Source organism: Arvicanthis niloticus, chromosome 21 (assembly GCF_011762505.2).
Source record: "Arvicanthis niloticus isolate mArvNil1 chromosome 21, mArvNil1.pat.X, whole genome shotgun sequence".
Taxonomy (NCBI): Eukaryota; Metazoa; Chordata; class Mammalia; order Rodentia; family Muridae; genus Arvicanthis; species Arvicanthis niloticus.
In genome coordinates, this window is record NC_047678.1 from 1,511,050 (window position 1) to 1,525,175 (window position 14,126).

The window sequence follows — 14,126 nt, forward strand, 5'->3', positions numbered from 1 at the left end:
ATAGGATCTGACACCCTCTTCTGGGCTCTTTGAACACCTTCCATGCATGAAGTACACATACACACAGATAAACACTCATATGTAAAAATAAAATAAAATAGTAAACTATGTTGACAAGAAAAAAGAAAGAAAATTAAAACAACAGAAAATGGAAAAAAAATAAAGTTCTACACAATCTGGTGCAGCCTACCGCAGAGAAAGGCTACTCTCTGACTTAATTCTCTTTGAAGTGAATGAAGGTGAAATGTAGAGACTCCTGACCATGCAAGATGCTGAGAACAAAGGATGGTTGAGGGATCAGCCCTAAATTAGACATTTACACCACTCCCTTAAGGCTCAGAGAGCCCCATGGAAGAAGAGGCAGGGAGAATATAAAACCCAGGAGGTAAAGAGCAGAGCTACAAAAGCTAAAGGGGACATGGTCGTGGCAATCCTGCACTCATAACAGCTGTGTCCACTGGCACTGGGCCCAAACACGCAAGGCCCTCCTAAAAGTCAACTATGAGTGAGGAAGAAGATCACAGCACCTGCCACTTACTATTAATTTATTGGCAACCACCAGCCTCTGATGGCTAGTTCTAAACTTGGGGTCATACAAATGGCCCAAATTAAACTCTGAGGAGCACCAAACTAATCAAAAATTAGTAAACACAGGAAACAGACTGAAAAACAGGGGTGCTCTCAGAAAGAAATAAAAGAGGGTAGGGAAGGTAACCAGGAGAGATAGATAGATAGATAGATAGATAGATAGATAGATAGATAGATGATAGATAAAGATAGATAGATATGCATATATAAATGTTCATATTATATGTATATGTAATTTTATATTAATATATATTAAAATTTATAGTATATGTATATGTATTACATATGTACATATATACATATTATATGCATATACCATATGAAATTTAATACACATATAAAATTCTCAAACAAAAAATTATTAATAAAAAGAGAAGACAAAAAAATAGGTGGACATAAAGAATTTGGGAAAAGACAGAGCCAGTGAGAAGAAAGAAATATGAAAAATATGAACACTTCTCTAGGAAAACAAACAGTACAAGGAAGGTAATGCCAAGAAAAATTTATCTTCATTTGCAATAATTAATTACTATCAGTACAGATCTCTCAAAGTACTACTCTTTTGGCTTAAATAAAATGGAGGGTTTCATGAAAGCTGGGAATTTTAAAATAGCTACAAAATGTTTACAAGTTGTTCAGGAGATAAGATTCTTAGCATCTCCAGTGACTGTGAAAGAAAAATAAATTCATCCTTTTCAGCTTGCTATTCAATTGTAATTTTAATAGCTTTACCAATGAGCCAAGGTTGTTCCTAAGACTCTGCCAGAATCAACATTTCCTACTGGATAAGGCTGAGTCAAAGCCAATCACATCCCCAAACTCTAATGTGCTTTCCCAAGGAGAAAATTATCTACTGCATTGCATCAAAATTCGCAAACTTTTAGCAAGATACACTATACTACAGCTCTTGGAAATTTTTATTTTCTCTATGGCTGTATTGTTTCTGTTGTCATGGCCATCACTGTTGCCTCCCATACCCAGAAAAAAAACCTCTTGTCTCTTTAAGCCAGATTAGGAAAGCCCTTCTCCATCCTTACCAAGAACTGTAATGACCTACTCTTTTGTGGATGGATAGGAGAGGGCTGAGTGGGAGGATTAAACAGAAAGGAAGAAAGGGATGAGAGACAGAATATGGGGAGAGACAGCTAAAATAAGTGGATTTTTGAGGGCTCATATGGAAACCTAATACAGTAGAAGCTTCCTATGATATATACATATATGAAGTCTATCAAAATGGCACATCAGATAATAGAGGAAATATCTTTTATCACCAAATAAAGCTTCCAGAAAAAAAAAAAAAAAAAAGCTTCCAGTACTGGGAATGGGTTATATCTAATCAAATTGTTGACCAAAGGTGTCCTATGGGAACCCCCAAACAACTCAGGCTATTTTCAAAAATATTGGTGATTCTCCACAACTAACAACAAGGTCTTATTGCTGAAGATAACACCTACCTAATTGATTGAACATGAATCAAAGCTGGTACCTGCCTAATGCCTTCACCTCTATGGAAAAGTTTTCATGGTACTAGAAGAAACTCTGGACACTACCAGAGGAAAAACCAAGTAAAAACCAACCCAGCTTCACCCCTTCGATCTATAATAATGACGTGGCTGCAGGATGGACTGGTGCAATAGTGGCACAATGATTTTTAGAGTAACCAACCAACACCAGATTTGAGTTAAGGCTAGATAACCTAAAGAAAAACAAAATACTACTGTCTGCTAAAGTAATGCAGCAAAAAAAAAAAAAAAAAAAAAAATGACTCCTAATGAAATTCTGTTATACTCATAGATCTGTGCTTTCCTCATAGAGCAAGCTTCCTCCAACAGCAGATGAGAACAGATAGAGGCCCACAGTCAGACATTAGGCATGGAGTAAGAGACTTTATAACACTCAGCCCTAACTGGGATGTCTCCATCAAATCACTCCCCTCGGGGCTCAAGGAACTGTGTGGGAGAGGAGGCAGAAAGAGTTATAGCCAGAGGGAATGGAGGGCATCAAAGAATCAAGGTCTTCTAGACACAGTACGGCTAGCACACATGAGAACTCACAAATACTGTTGCAGCTCATACACAGCTTATGTGGTTATGCACTAGATGGGGTCCTAGGGGTGAAAGAAAAAGTGAACACACAGAACCATTCCTGAGAAGCTATCTCCAATTGATAGTCACATGAAAAGAAACTCAGTTTATCCAAGAGTCTTACTAGGGAAACAAACCAGTCTTGAGGGTAACTCCCAAGCTCAGCAACAGAAAAGAAATTCAGTGGCATCTTTGGAGGTTCTTTGTCCCATAATGTTAAGTAAGAGGTTTGGGGTTTGTTTTGTTTTATTTTGTTTTGTTTCTACCTTACAGATTTTATATATATATTTCCAGTTTGGGTTTTTTATGAGATATCTGGTTGTGTGAAGTTGTGTGTGTGTGTGTGTGTGTGTGTGTGTGTGTGTGTGTGTCTGTGTGTGTCTGTGTGTGTCTGTGTGTGTGTGTGTGTCTGTGTCTGTGTGTGTCTGTGTGTGTCTGTGTGTGTGTGTGTGTCTGTGTCTGTGTGTGTCTGTGTGTGTCTGTGTGTGTCTGTGTGTGTGTGTGTCTGTGTGTGTCTGTGTGTGTGTCTCTGTGTGTCTGTGTGTGTCTGTGTGTGTCTGTGTGTGTCTGTGTGTGTGTGTGTCTGTGTGTGTCTGTGTGTGTCTGTGTGTGTGTGTCTGTGTGTGTGTGCATCTATACATATTCTTATGCTTTTTCTTTGGCTCTTTTGTTCCGTTTTGTTGTTTTGTCATATTCTGATTTGTTTGCTTTGTATCTTATATTTCTTTTTATCTCTTAGATGCCTATTTGTTTTCTATAGACAACAAATGAAAGGATGTTGATCCAGATGGAAGGGAAGGTGGGGAGGAGCCAGGAGGAGTACGGGGATAGAAAACTGTAGTCAGAATAAAGTGTATGAGAAAAGTCTACTTTCAGTAAAAGAAAATAGAAATTCTCAAAAAATTAATAATTTTTATATACCAAGGGGGAAAGATAATCTAATTCATGAACTAGAAAATGCATGGAAAGAAATTAAGCATGCCCAAGAGCATTGAGCAGGAAGAGGCTGCACTGACCTGCGCAAGCAAGAGAAAGGCTCTTTCACTTGGGGATCACATTGAACTAGAAAGGTGTGTTTTTGTGTATGTGGCTTGTCTTTTACCATGCCATACATAGGAAAATCATAAATGAGCAATTCAATTATTTGTATTCCTGTTAGCACAGCCTAACATGTGAAAAACAGCATTAAAAATGTATTCCTGAACTAGATTGTTCCTTTTGTTTCTAATATATCCTGTATCATTATTGTTCTTTGTCGATTGATTATGTCTTAGAAACCTGAACATTTCAATAATCCTCTGGACACTGACAAAAACTCAAGATCTCCAAGAATGAGAAACCATCTTAAACATATCTTTAATGAGCTTTAATGTGGCTATTTAGAAAACTCTGTATTAAGAGAATGGTGTTTTTAGACTTTGTGCTCATGTAATAATCTATTACACATTTACCTTAATTATTTCATCAGTTATTGTAAATTTTTAGAGTTAAAATGCTTATTCTCCAGTTTGCTTGTATGCTTGTAACTTTTCAATAGGTAAGCACATAAAATAAAATGTTTGTTCTCTATAAAATGATACTATGACTAAAATATAATCCATTAAATTATTAAGTTCATTAAAATAAATGACAGAAATGTGTTACAATAAAGTGGTAGATAGAGTGTCTAGAGAGGTGGTCAAAGGTTAATGGCACTTGCTGTTCTTCCAGGGGACTTTAGTTTAGTTCCCAGCTTCCAGGTCAGATGGCACAAAACTGCCTGTAACCCCTGCTTCAGAGGGATCTAACACCCTCACATATACAGCATAAATTTATACAGACAACACACATACACATAAATAACAATATATCTTAAATTTTACAAAATGGTAAGCAGAAAAACAGACGAGTTTCATTATATATATAAATATATGCATAACTATTGAATCAAACACTGAAACATACAGTGAAAATATATCAAAATGCTAATGGCATTTACTGTTTTATTCGAATTTTATCTTTTGAATTAGTCAAATTATTTAAAATAAAAGTTTATTTATAAAAGACATGGCTAGAATTCTAATTTAGTTTAAACACAATAAAAAAATTAAGTTTGGGTTTTTAATTCATATTCTTATTCTAAAAACAAGACTTAGATAATCTCACATTTTTACCTTATGATAGCTTCCATAAAATAATGTCTTCACTTCATCTGTGTCAAATGTAACAGTTTGTACCTCGCCTCTTGTGTCCTTATTAAAGAAAGACAGTGTCTTGCTAGAAGCTGCAATCAAGATAGAATTATTGTTAAATGATATGCATGGTCTGCTTTTTATTCAAAGTATACAAATAGTTCTTATTGGAGAAACTGAAAAAAATGAAAAATTCAGTATCTGCCAGGGAAGATGTGCCCACTGGTATAGCGGTGGCACAATTATGACAAAGTAGCCAATGACTTTCTGGTTGAATCCAAGGCCCACTGCATGGGAAGGATTTCAGGCCTGGAACTGTATACCTGGTAAGGATCCCACAGGTGAGGGTGTCATAGGCCAGAGTCAGAGGAGGATCTGCTTCTCTTCTTTGATAAATAAACATGCTATCAGACTACCTTCTGAACACTGGTTCATAACCAGACTCCATGCTGCTTTCAGTCTTTGTCAGAGGAGCTTTTTTTTTTTTTTTTGCTGCAGGCAGAAGTTAACACTGAAACTCCTAACTAGCTAAAGTACCAAGAATAAGTGACACTGGAGTGTTCAGCCCTAACCAAAACATCTACATCACTGCTTCTAAGAATCAGGGAACACTGAAGAAGTGGGGCAAAAACAACGTAAGAACAAATGTATAGAGAGATACGCTACAAAAGCAAATGTCTTCTAAATACGGCATGGCAATTGGACACTTGAGCTCACTATAGGCCTGGTTACATGCACAATGCCTGTACAAGGTTAGGATCATGAGTCCATTATCATTTCAGCATGGTTAAAGGAAGACTCATGAGGCCCTTCCTATCCATAAACAACCGTTGCCAATTAATGGTTGGTTATAGAGGAAGGTGTCATTTTCTCAAGTGGTGTAGCCACTAAAAAGTTGCCCAGAGTTCAATGAATAACTTCCCACTCATGCTCACATATGCATCTCCAATTAAACTCAGGGCTTTGCCAAAAAAGACAAAAGAGTAAGGGGGCTTTGCAGAGAGAAGAAGTGTTTCAGCAGGGAAGAAAAGGGAGATGAGAGGGGATGGTGGAGGTGAACAGAACTAAAATTCACTACATACAATTGTCAAGCTTAATTTTTAAAACTAAATAAATGAGAAAAAAAGCAATAGAATTGTTTCAATTGTAGTAAGATGCCATTTGAATATTTGTTGGCATGGTATTTTAATAATCTTCAACTTAAAACATATACCAAGTAAATAAATATGTACATACATATGCATACACATATATATTCAGAAGATTTTTAAAGATATAAGGAAAAAACGTGATCAAAACTATACATATGCCTTAAAATAAAATAAAGTCGCTTACGATCTGCAATCACTCCAACTTGTGGTCTGTAGTCTCTGTCTGTAATTTGCCAAATTGCAAAGGGGTCACTAGGAGTTTCTGGGAGAAGTCTAAACAGTAATATAATCGTGTATGAAGGGGGGAGTCCATTCGGGTGGAGTTCTCTGTTGGGTAAAACAAAACAAGCAATACATGGGAGTTGTCATCAGAGACTACTTTGAACTTTTACACAATAATATCATTATAGGTAGTGTTATAGTCACCAAGCTTCATAGAAGGAGAAAACTTATGAAACATATCAAAGAAACAAACACAAATTAATTACTTATGGTTTGATCAAGTTACAAGTTTGGAAAACTTTCAAATAGTCTTTATCTTCCTATCTGTAGCTACTTTTTTCTAGACTTTTTTTTAAAGTAAGAAACACTATAACGATAGATACAATATAAAGAGTCTTACAAAATACACTTAATTTCCAGAGGCAGGGATATGATAATGTAGATAAAATGGCTTAAAGTTTTCATTTCTCTCTTGGCCTCACAGTAGTTCCTACACCTCCCTTGAAATCAAGTAAAGCATCTCAATAAACTTACAGATTCCCTATAAAATAGGACCAATGGTAAATGTTTAGGCCATGTACATATGCAAACAATTAGAAACGAAACAGAGATGAGATTCAACTAGAGGAAAATGAGTCCTGTCTCTTAACGACATGAGACAAATATTTCCATCTCTTGTGTCTTTCTAGCACTGTGTGAACTGCTGTTCTGGGAGAACATTTGAAAAAGAATCAATGTGTTTCTGTATGACACTGCATGTTGCTTTCTCCCTGGGAAAAGGACAAAGACCTGGAGTGGAACTCCTGGGAAAAATTAGGACACAGGATGTCTCTGGAGGCTACAAGTCCTGATGTCATATCACTGACATGCTCAGTGTGATGTGCTCTTGCTCCCCAGGGCATAAGCTCTGAGAAAGCTAACATGATGCCTTTTATGTGGTTAAGAGCTGACGATTAACGCTCCAACTTAAAGTACTAATTTTTTTACTATATCATCATTATCTTTCTCATTTAGACGATTTTTCTCCTTCCTCGGTACAACAAAGATCTAATTACATTTACTCTTCTTTCCTTCTAGTCAAAACTTGTGACTTCTGTAGAGACAAGAGGCTGCCATCATTTAAAATCATATCTTGAAGTGACTGGGAAAATTAAATATTGAGTAATGCTGTCCACTAGAAAACCTAGCATACTGAACCATTGTAACTAAGCATAAAAGATGTAGGAATCTATAATGGGTCAAATCAGACTCCTCCTTAAAGCAAATTAGCTTTTGTTTTAGAATTAGCTTTCCACTGGCTTTCTTTGTGCATTTCAAATTTCATACACTATTTTCTGGCCCTCTCCTAACTTTCTGGACAATTTGTTTTTTCTTGTCCTTTCTCCTCTGGAGTTGCCAAACACGTATTTTTCAACATAAAAAGCTTTTCATTTTAATGAATAAGAAACATTAATTTTTGTTATCATACCCAGGTGCAAATTTTCACGAAATAAAATACATCTAGTGCTACCCAACAGACTGCTAAAGTATCTGCCAATAAAAAACACCCTCAGCCCGTCTGATCGTGGGCAAGTATAACTACTGCAGCCCTTCCTTTTCTGAGGTCTGAAACACCAGATAGAAGTCTGCTCTCATATCTCACTTACTCCACCCTGCTCTTCCACACCACAGGGGTGAAACGTTCACATAATAAACTGCCTTCCTGTTTTAACAGCCTCCTTTAGAAGAAGAGAGTAAACCAAAACCCTAGCCTACAGCTCAATAGGCTATCCTATTATCCACCATGCCATTACCAGACTGAGAGGCTTGGCTCTAGGAATAACAAGACATGGGTGCCAGTGTTCTATGTATATGCTATTACATAACCCTAGGAAAATATTTAAACTGTGTTTAGGAAAGCGAACTAGGTTATCCATAAGGAGTCTTCTGGGGACTCTTAAGTTTTAAGATTCTAGGAAATCATCAGCAAGACTAAGAGCCTCTTGTCTGCTCTGAGAAAAGGGGAGCCCCCTATTTTCACACTTACGCAGTGGGCTGATTGATAAAGGCATTCTTCTGAAGCCTGTAGGCTGAATAGCTGGGGAAAGACCCTGATTCCAAAGAGACTCCTTGGACAGAAGCAAAATTCTTTTCTGTCAGGTTGTAAGCTTCAAGCATCTTAAAGCCTTGACATCAAAGAAGAAAATATTAAATGAGTACATGACAGTTATATTGTTACGAATATCTTGAAATAAATTAGCCAAAGGCTACACAAATGTCTTACCTGGTGATGTGTAGCCATCCAGATAGATGAGAGGACAACCTGGAACATGCAATGTTCTTTAAGTATGTGTCACCAACGTGGCTTACATAGATGCACAGAAAGTGGCAATGCATGTGTACAAAGCAGAGTTTTTAATATAGTATTTAATTGCTGAAAACAATACACATATAGTGTCTCCGTTATCTAAACCACAAGAACTGTTGTTCATGGTTGAGGGGGAAGACATTAATTTGGTCTATGTTTAGCATCTGTAGTTCAAAGCTGAATCTGAAATTTTAACATTAAAAAAGTAATCCTAAGCCTAGACTAGGGACACAGGAGAGTGAAGGAGGACCAGCCTAGCATATGCCAGGTCCTAGGTTCACTCCCTAGCACTACAGAAAAAGAAAAGCAAATAAATTAAAGTAAAAGGCCAGTCTTCTCATTGTTCTCTTGGGGTACAAGCCAATAAGAGACCAGTTGATAATAAATAGGAAACCACCTCACTAAAGTTCTCCCAAATACACAATTCAAATGATGTAGACATTGGGCTGGTAAGAAAGGGAGAGATTAAAATGATTTTCCCATATGGGGTTTATTACGTCTTTAAAGCTAAAAATGGACTTCTGGCAAGAACCCATTTAAACCGATCTCAAAAGAGCAATGATTCATCAGTTTCAAGAGATTTCCCAGAATCTATTTATGCCCTGGGCGTGATCCCACACAGTATGGATAACTGCCTATAAGCAGTCATTTCTCAGTGAGGTCGTGGCTCTGTGCTGAGTGTGAGTGTGACTTACTTGAAGTGGCAGTTTCACAAACGAATGTGATGAGATTGTCCTCGATCTTCTCAAAAGATTCAAAGTCATCCACGATGAATACATGCCTCTCACTGGGCTTGCTGGCAATGTTGGCGAGTTCGTTGTAGTCCACGTCGGCCACGCCCACAACAAATACACTGAACCCTGCCGAGTCGCATTGACAAGGGAATCACAGAGTCTCCTTTCACCATTTGTTATTTAAGAAATCCAAAATGAAAGCATCGTAAACCATGCCGTGTTTTCTCAGCATGGACAGCAAGTCCTTTTATTTAACACAAACTCCTCTAAGAGAAGAATATGTCATCCTATTTTCTGGCTTATAAAATTCAACTCATTAAGTCTTTTTCAAATGACACCCCAACAATTAAAACACGAGGCTTTTAATAGTAGAAGGACTGTTCAGTATACATTGTCTTCCACTGATCCACAACTCAAACACAAAAGTTCAACAGTTCTGTTGATTCCGTTAACAATTTAGACCTGTTTTTAAGTTTTAAATTTGAATTCTTAAAACTGATTTTTTTTTAATTAGCACACTTGGACTCAAGCAATTTGACCACTTTTAAAACGGACACTACAGCTCTTGCTGAGAACAAACATTTTACTCTTTAAGTAAATGTAAGTAGTTTTATTCTAAATGCTCTACTTGACATCATAACAAACAGGCTATATAAGGAAATGTACAGACATAAGCACTCGAGTGTGCATCACATTTTTATCATCAGTTCATCTGTCTCATTAAGTACGGTAACCTAGGCTCAGAATGAGAAATGCTACTTGGTCTCTCAAAAGCAGATCCTGGTTTCTCATGTGTATACATGGGTACTCATGAGGCCTGAGTGTTGATAGAGGTTAATAACTGGAAAAGAATGCATTAGAAGAGAAAAATAAGCTTTAATGGAGGGCATGAAGAGAATAACAGAATACATGTGATATGAAAGTTGATGGACAAATATCAGACATGGAAGGGTACAAACAGGGAGGGGCTGTGAGGAGGAGGCAGAGAGGAGCAAGTTGGAGAAAGACAATCAAAATTAACTGTGTATGAGAAGTCCATAAGGAAAACTGTTATTTTATATGACAATTTAAAATTAAAGATAAAAGAAAACGAAATGACTTGACACTCAGCACTACTTACAATTACAGCTACATAATTACATATGAGCTGATTTCCATTTAACAAAGTTACCTACCATTGAGTACACCAGATCACACATAGCATAAACTACTTTCTAAAATATGCTCACCTTAGGCCCAGCTTGAGCCAATTGCAGGAGAGAAAATATCAATACAAGTCCTAGAAAGACCTGCTTTCATCTCTAATAAAGTCTGAACAGTAAATCAATAAAGCCATGTTACCAAGGGGCTCCTACAATGCCTGGTTGGCAAAATCATCCCCAGCACCATCTCCCAGAGACTTCATACTTTGTATTTACAGACTGCCTACTGACAATCTTCATTCAGTGTGCATCTGCAAGGATGAGCTATGGCAGAAGGAATCCTATGACATTCCTTGCACAGGAACTAGAATCAAGACTCATTTGTGCTATAGCAAGAATTGCAGCATAGGAGTATTCCATTATCACGGCTTTCTGTATTCCTCCATCCTCTGTGCGTAGAGTCAGTTGACAGCCCTGGTTCACATCTCATGTAAAGAGTATATGTCATTTTTAAGGAATTAGCAATCTATTCCATCATTAAGTGGAAATTGTTATAAAGTATACAGTGAAACAAAATTCAGCTCTTTTATTACCATTCTTGTACACTTAAAACTTGAAGTCTTATATACCATGAAGTCGATGCTTGTGCTTACCTGACTGCTGGATAACAAAGGCTGCCTTCTTCACTTCATCCTGTGACCGGCCATCTGTGACCACAACCAGCACCTTTGGGACATTCTTCCTCATGCCGCTCTCCCAGGTCAAGACTTTCTCCTTAATAAATGTGAGGGCCTTGCCTGCAGAGTGTGGTATGAGCACTTTAATGCCACTTCGGTGAGAACTATCCACTGGCCGTGCCCAGGTGATGGGGGTGTGACTATTAGACCACACTGCCTACCCCAGGAAGAGGAGGAGGCCTACACCAGTGCTGCCACAGGGTACCTGTTCTTGTGTTTCCTCCTCTGTAGCGAATGTTCTGAAGGGCTCCAAGGGCTAGAGCCTTGTCGTTGTATGTGTTCAGCTTGAATTCAGACTTGACCTCATCACTGTACTGCACAAAAGAAACCTGAAAGAAAACAAGTTTAGAGGCAAGTGTCAGTCACCCAGTTGAATCTGTCTTCCAGTGGTTCCTCAGATGCAAAGCGGGATCTTGGATGTAACAAGATATTTTAAACTCTTAATGTCTAATAATGTAACTGTAACTGCTGTAGTATTCTCTAAATTCTAATCTCCAATGAAACTACCATCATTTAAATAAATGCCAAAAATATTCATGTGTGCTTCTCTCTGAAATGTAAAAAGAGATGGGTCAATCAGTGTAATGGTGAAATCCCAATGTCCGAAACAAGAGCAAAACTATCCTGATTCATGGGCAGTTGGCTCTCAGCTACCTTCTCCTTTTCATGGACGTAATTTATTCTTCATAGTAAATTAAAATGTCATAGTATCATAATTACTACTCATGACAAAAAAGTATGATTTACTTTAAAGTGTGATTTAGTGGTATGTAGTCAAGATCTGCTGGGTTCAAGTCCTAGTTCTGTCTAACCATAGGTGTGCAGTCCCTACTTTTCTGGGTGTTGGTTTCCTTATCAACAAGGTCAGAATAATTGTATTTACCTTGTAGAATTACTTTAAAGATTGATAATCATGTGATCAAGTGAAGTTAATAAAATGTAATAGCCATTGTTTTTGGAAATTCAAAAAAAAAAAGTAGCCAATAATATCTTGGATGACATTGTCAGCGGAGTTTAGAGCATCACCTAGACAGCTTTAGAGAACTGTGGAGTGTGGGTGTTCATCTTTTCGTGAGTATCCTGGGAAGAGTGGAGAAAGCTCTTTGTTTTGTGACAGATTACAATAAAATGATTAATTACTCTTTGATGTTTCTTGTAGAAACATAAACTTCTCTAAGCTCCTACTCAAGTACAAAAGAAAACATACTGGAAGTGATTCTATGGTAATGTAATTGGTAATTACTGCCTTAGAAAAACAAACTAACTATGCTTTGGGTCACTAATGGACATGCTTCTGGCTGGGAGAATGTATACGATGTAATAAAAGAGTAGACACACACCCTTTCCAACCACTATTCTCATGGTAAGGGCATGACATGACAACACATTTAATGTGCAGAACTTTGGATGGCCTTTCAGGGAATGCACATTGTTGGAAATTTCAAGTAGAATGTTAGAGTTAGACTCTAAGTTCTCCAATAGGAACATTATCTGGACAAAGAAGAAAGCTAAAGGATTATGTATTTTACTATTTGTTTATTCCCAGCACCAAATTACTTCCCAAAGGCACATGTAATGGACATAGCAAACCGTGAAGGTAAAAAGACAATTTATACTAAAAGAACTTTCTACTTTAATAGCAAGTAGAAAGAAATCCATAGGAATTACAAATAAGAAAGCAGTAGACCCTACAAAAAATAAAATAGCAGGACAATAATAAAATAAACAGTCACTAGTGATACAATGCTCACCTGAATCCCAGCAGGGCTGATTTCATCAAAGGCCCCCACAGTATTAAAGATAAATTTTACAACTTTGTTAAAATTGTCATCTCCAATACTCCAAGAGGCATCCGTCAAGAACACGATATCTGCCTTGGCACCTTTGCATACTGAAAAAGAAAATCCAAATTTCTTTAATTTTCTCATCATTTGACACTGTATAACTGAAAAGCATCTAAAAACCTTCTACTCTCAGTATGGCTACATGGCGAACCAGGAAGCAATGTGGCCTCCTCTGCCTGGCCAGGATCCTGAGTCAAAAATAGTAAGATATCCAAAGGGCTCAAATGTACAAAACTGTTGAAAAAGACTGTTCTAAGTGACCCTCAGCTTTAGTTCTGGGAATACACTGATTAAATTCATTATTCAGTGATAGACTCTTGCCACATGCAATCCTTCGGGCTGTCTCAACCAATAAATGAATGGAATCAACTGAAAAGCATCAGTATTGAAAATTAAAGGAAGGCCATTTTCAGTATAATTATCAAATATTTAGGAGAAATAAAATGTTTTCTTTGCTTTGAAATTGGAGCAGCAGAACAATATGTAAGGAAAAAAGAAAAAGATAAATATCTTTGACATGACTCATTTTGGACTTGCAACCTAAAAGAAAAATTTCTAGGGCAATGTTTAGAAACCCTGAGTTCATTCAAACTTAACATGTACAAGTATAACTTCAAGAGCACCCTGCAAGATAAACTCTGGGCTGTGGTGGTGGTGAGGTATGGATGGAGCTTTGACTACTGCCATGGATGCTCCAATCTGGTCATGAGAGCACTAGCTGGGGATGAAAGAGTAGAGAGCAGGAGTCCATGATAACTGCGCTTTCTGCTCAAGCTGCTATGAACCTGAGACTTCAGTAGGAAGTAAAGGCTGTCCTTTAAAATACTTAACATGTTTTAAGCCATGATTCTTTCAATGGACTAATTTGAATAAAGCTCTAATTTCATTCTCTAAACAATATACTTTAATTTTTTAATTTTAGTTATATGGTACTTTTAATAAGGTTACAACCATTTAGATCTGTTGGGGGCCAACTTTTAGCAGAAAGCAGCTATCAGCTTTGCAGCCATCTTGAGCCATATACCCTGACATGAGACTTGGATTACAATAGCCTACAACAGCTGAGCACACTCCGATAATCTTGGTTTAGATACCTTGAGATTAAA

General features: G+C 37.3%; 1 protein-coding gene across 2 annotated transcripts in view; it reads right to left on the reverse strand.

The window, feature by feature from the left end:
* The window catches only part of Col12a1 (collagen type XII alpha 1 chain), a 104,985-nt gene that overhangs the window by 23,449 nt on the left and 67,410 nt on the right, over nt 1-14,126 (reverse strand). For both annotated transcript variants that reach the window (XM_076917762.1, XM_034483621.3), the window contains exons 42-49: nt 12,928-13,067; nt 11,382-11,505; nt 11,093-11,236; nt 9,259-9,423; nt 8,480-8,518; nt 8,243-8,381; nt 6,179-6,321; nt 4,826-4,935 (exon numbers count right to left, since the gene is read on the reverse strand). In XM_076917762.1, coding sequence (XP_076773877.1) covers nt 4,826-4,935; nt 6,179-6,321; nt 8,243-8,381; nt 8,480-8,518; nt 9,259-9,423; nt 11,093-11,236; nt 11,382-11,505; nt 12,928-13,067 — 1,004 coding nt within the window. The remainder of the gene's footprint in view (nt 1-4,825; nt 4,936-6,178; nt 6,322-8,242; nt 8,382-8,479; nt 8,519-9,258; nt 9,424-11,092; nt 11,237-11,381; nt 11,506-12,927; nt 13,068-14,126) is intronic.